General features: G+C 31.5%; 2 protein-coding genes across 2 annotated transcripts in view; one reads left to right on the top strand and one right to left on the bottom strand.

Moving 5' to 3' along the window:
* The window catches only part of LOC106693901 (uncharacterized), a 949-nt gene extending 599 nt beyond the window's left edge, over window positions 1-350 (bottom strand). Inside the window, exons 1-2 of the mRNA XM_053737007.1 lie at window positions 287-350; window positions 1-208 (exon numbers count right to left, since the gene is read on the bottom strand). The exon at window positions 1-208 is cut by the window's left edge and continues 137 nt beyond it. Of these exons, the coding sequence (XP_053592982.1) occupies window positions 1-197 (197 nt within the window). The 5' untranslated portion in view covers window positions 198-208; window positions 287-350. The remainder of the gene's footprint in view (window positions 209-286) is intronic.
* Window positions 351-1509: 1159 nt separating this feature from the next.
* Window positions 1510-3252, top strand: LOC128667344 (uncharacterized). The gene is made up of 2 exons (XM_053737006.1): window positions 1510-1963; window positions 2228-3252. The coding sequence occupies exons 1-2, from the start codon at window positions 1510-1512 to the stop codon at window positions 3250-3252; spliced, it is 1479 nt and encodes a 492-aa protein (XP_053592981.1).
* Window positions 3253-4011: the final 759 nt, after the last annotated feature.

The following is a 4011-nucleotide window of genomic DNA, read 5'->3' as shown; positions in this document are numbered from 1 at the left end:
AAAAACCAACACAACCGAGCGTTCCACACTCTCAAAATTGTGGGCACACCGAACGCTGTTATCGTTGCTCCATTCAGCTGCTGTCCTCTTGCAATTATATCCCGGAGGAATGGTAGAATCATCCGCCATATTAGGCCGATTGCATGATCGGCCCACTCATTCGGGATGATGTATCCATATGAAAGGCCGTTTATCATTTTTTTAAAAACTGAAACATAAATGAAAAAAATTAGCGAGTTTTTTCAATCAACATTTTCTTACGATAAATTGAAAGATTATTATTTACTTCCTCGATATATTGACGCTGACAATAATGATTATAATGACGATAAGAGCGAAGATTCTATTGGAAACCTATAAAATTGTCATATGCAAAAAATAATTTATGATTATAAAGTATAAAAAAATAACTTATAATTATAAGAAATCATTTATAATTAAAAAACTAAGATAATTAAAGTTATCATTATCAGGATAATGATAACTGGTTCTTATTCAACCTGTAAAAAAAAAAAATGCATAATTAATTAATTAAAAATCACGCATCACCTCTAATACCGAAAATTTTAGCAAAATTATACATACTTACTATTGGATTAATTGAAACTCACAAATTATTTAACACTGAAAAAAACTAGAGTAAAACTATGACGTAGTTTGCTCTTAGAACTGTCGAAACGCTTATGATCAAACTTGAAATGAAATCTAGCAGCATTTGAAAGAAGGCATTCATTGTTTTGTCAACAAGTATCGAAAACTAAAACAAGCCTATGATGCACATTCGAGTGAGAGAGAGGGAACTTTCAGCCCTCTCCCATAGATCGTCATATGAAAATCACTTTTTTCATATTAATTAAAAAAGGTATATATTTAAAATGATATATTTGAAAATTTTGAATATACCGATAAAATAGGGAATCGTGTTAACTTTGACATCTATCTGAAAAAATCCATACTGGATCTGTATTATCCAACTCATACAAAAAATTCCATAGATTAACAGTTTTATCCGTCTTGAGTAACGTCATTTTTCACATATACCTTTCCTAAAAGACATTGTTATTATCGATCTCACGATCTAAAGTAAATATATATATATATTAAATTACATATATTCTCACATCTTTTTCTACCTATATAATGATCTATATAATGATTTACAATCAGAGGTGGTGGATAAAGAGCAATGTCAGAGGTGTTACAATGTTTGTAATGATACAATAGACTATTTTAATACAATTTTGGCAGATCCTAATACCACCGTTCAAGTTCGACGATGTGTACAAGCAAACATAGCAGTTCTTTGTTGGTACAGTAATCAGTTTCTGCAACTTAGTGGACAGGTAGCAGGTGGTGATTTAAGTGTGAATAATCAATCTATTAAGTGGCAAGATCTCGAAAACGCATTTTCCAACAACATTAAGACAGGATCGATAATCAACCGCTCTCACACTGACTTAAGATTTTTTGAATGTCTCTAGAGACATTGTCCTGGATAAAATCCAAGAAATGCTGGAAAACGTTGCAGGTGTTAAAGTAAACGTTGAACTATTTTGCAAATTCAGGAAAAATACATCAGTTGAAGAAGAAGTTAAATCATTCAACACCAAGAGTCGGGCTATTTTACCTGCAACATCTTTAGCTGAGTGGTATACAGACTTTGTATATGAAAAAATGTTAAACAAGGTGGAAGAATTTAATCAAAAAGATTCAGGGTGGAGTTTGACGGAAATTACCAATCTGGTGGTAACAATGTCAAAATACACACCTCTGCAAGGAGGGACTTCAACTTTTGTGAGGCTTCCTCGAGATATCCAGATGAAACGAGCTGTTCTCAACATAGAAAATTTCGATGAGTACTGTTTTCTAAGGAGCGTCGTAGCTGCGATTCATCTTCCTAACACTGGACATCCTGAAAGAACATCGGCGTATCCTCATTATAGTGCTGTCCTAGAATATACAGGTATTAAATTTCCTATGACACTTAAGCAAATCCCACAGTTTGAAAAATTAAATGATTTAACAATAAATGTATATGGTATTGAATCTCATTTTACAAAGCAAAAATCTGAAAAAAGTATTATAATTCCATTGTATTTAAGTAAATATTGTAAACTCAATAGAAAAACAGTCCATCTTTTAATGTTACAAGCTAATGTTAATTTAAATATGACAAGTAATGAGTGTAAAAATTATGAGCCTATATATCATTTTGCTCTAATTAAAGATCTTTCACGATTAGTTAAAAGTCAGATATCAGCTTCGAAAAGCGAATTATTTTTTTGTGATCGATGCTTTAATCATTTTAAACTGGAAAAATCGTTTGAAGATCATAAAAAAGACTGTTTCGCATTAAATAAATTTCACATGACGTTTCCGACTGAAGAAAATAAAATTTTAAAGTTTAAAAATTACCAGTATAAAGATATCGTACCATTTGTTGTCTATGCAGACCTAGAATGTACACTTGAACCTCAAAAAAATGATAATTCCGACAAACATATACCACATAGTATCGCATTTTATCGTTTTTGTAGTTATAATAACAATTTATCTAAATTTGAACTGAATCGATCACAAACCTGCATCGAGTGGTTTGTAAAAAAATTAGAATGTTTAGCATTAGAAGTCGAATCATACTTAAAAAATCCTGTTGCTATGAAACCTCTGTCGAGACAACAAAAAGAGAGTCATGAGCAAGCAACTGTTTGTCATATTTGTGAAAGGTCTATAACTTCTGCTACAGTTAAATGCTACGATCACTGTCATTTTACTGGTAACTATCGCGGTCCAGCTCACTTATCTTGTAATATAAATTATAGAAAATCTCAAACTATACCAATAGTATTTCATAATTTATCTGGTTACGATTCCCATTTTATAATAAAATCTTTATCAACCGTTTTCGAGGGTAAAATTACATTATTACCAATTAATAAAGAACGTTATATATCTTTCACGAAGTATGTCGAAAACACATCAGTTTGCTTACGTTTTATAGATTCATTCAGGTTTATGGCTTCTAGTCTTGACAAATTAGCATCTAATCTGAATGATTGTGATAAACAAATTACTCAACAACATTACAATGATCCGGAAAAATTTAAATTAGTAACTCGAAAGGGTGTATTCCCATACGAGTACATAACTGATATTGACAAACTTAATGACAAACAGCTGCCTGATCAGGACTCATTTTATTCTAAATTATCGAACGATGGTGTATCTGATAATGATTATTCTCTTGCTTAATTAGTGTGGAATAAATTTGATATTAAAACATTAGGGGAATATTCAGATTTATATTTAAAAACAGATGTACTTCTTTTAGCTGACATATTTCAAAATTTCAGACATAATTGTATGGCTACTTATAGCTTAGATCCTTTACATTACTATACAGCGCCGGGACTTGCCTTCGATGCGATGTTAGAATATACAAATGTTGAACTCGAGTTATTTACCGATCCTGAAATGATGCTATTTATTGAAAAAGGTATCAGAGGTGGTGTATCTCAGTGTACAAATAGGTATGCAGTGGCCAATAATCGTTACATGGGATCCAGCTTTGATCCTAATAAAGCTGAATCCTATTTAATGTATTATGATGTGAATAATTTGTATGGTGCTGCTATGAGTATGCCGCTACCAAAAGGTTCATTTGAATGGGTTTACCCGCCTGACGATCTATCTTTTGACGTCGATAACGTAGATCAATTTTTAAACGACATCGATAGCATTGGCTATGTATTAGGAGTTGATCTACATTATCCTCAGGAATTGCATGATCTACATAAAGATTTACCACTATGTCCTGAACATTTTTCACGACCGGGTAGCAAGTATACTAAATTATCGACAACTTTATATGATAAAAAAAATTATGTTATACATTATAAGAATTTACGACAATGTTTAGATTTAGGATTAAAATTAACAAAAATACACAGAGTTTTAAAATTCGAACAGTCACTCTGGCTCAAGTCATATATCGATAAAAATACAGATTGT

This window comes from Microplitis demolitor, chromosome 2, assembly GCF_026212275.2.
Source record: "Microplitis demolitor isolate Queensland-Clemson2020A chromosome 2, iyMicDemo2.1a, whole genome shotgun sequence".
Classification (NCBI taxonomy): Eukaryota; Metazoa; Arthropoda; class Insecta; order Hymenoptera; family Braconidae; genus Microplitis; species Microplitis demolitor.
Note: the sequence above shows the minus strand (reverse complement) of the source record. Positions and strands in the feature narration are given on the sequence as shown.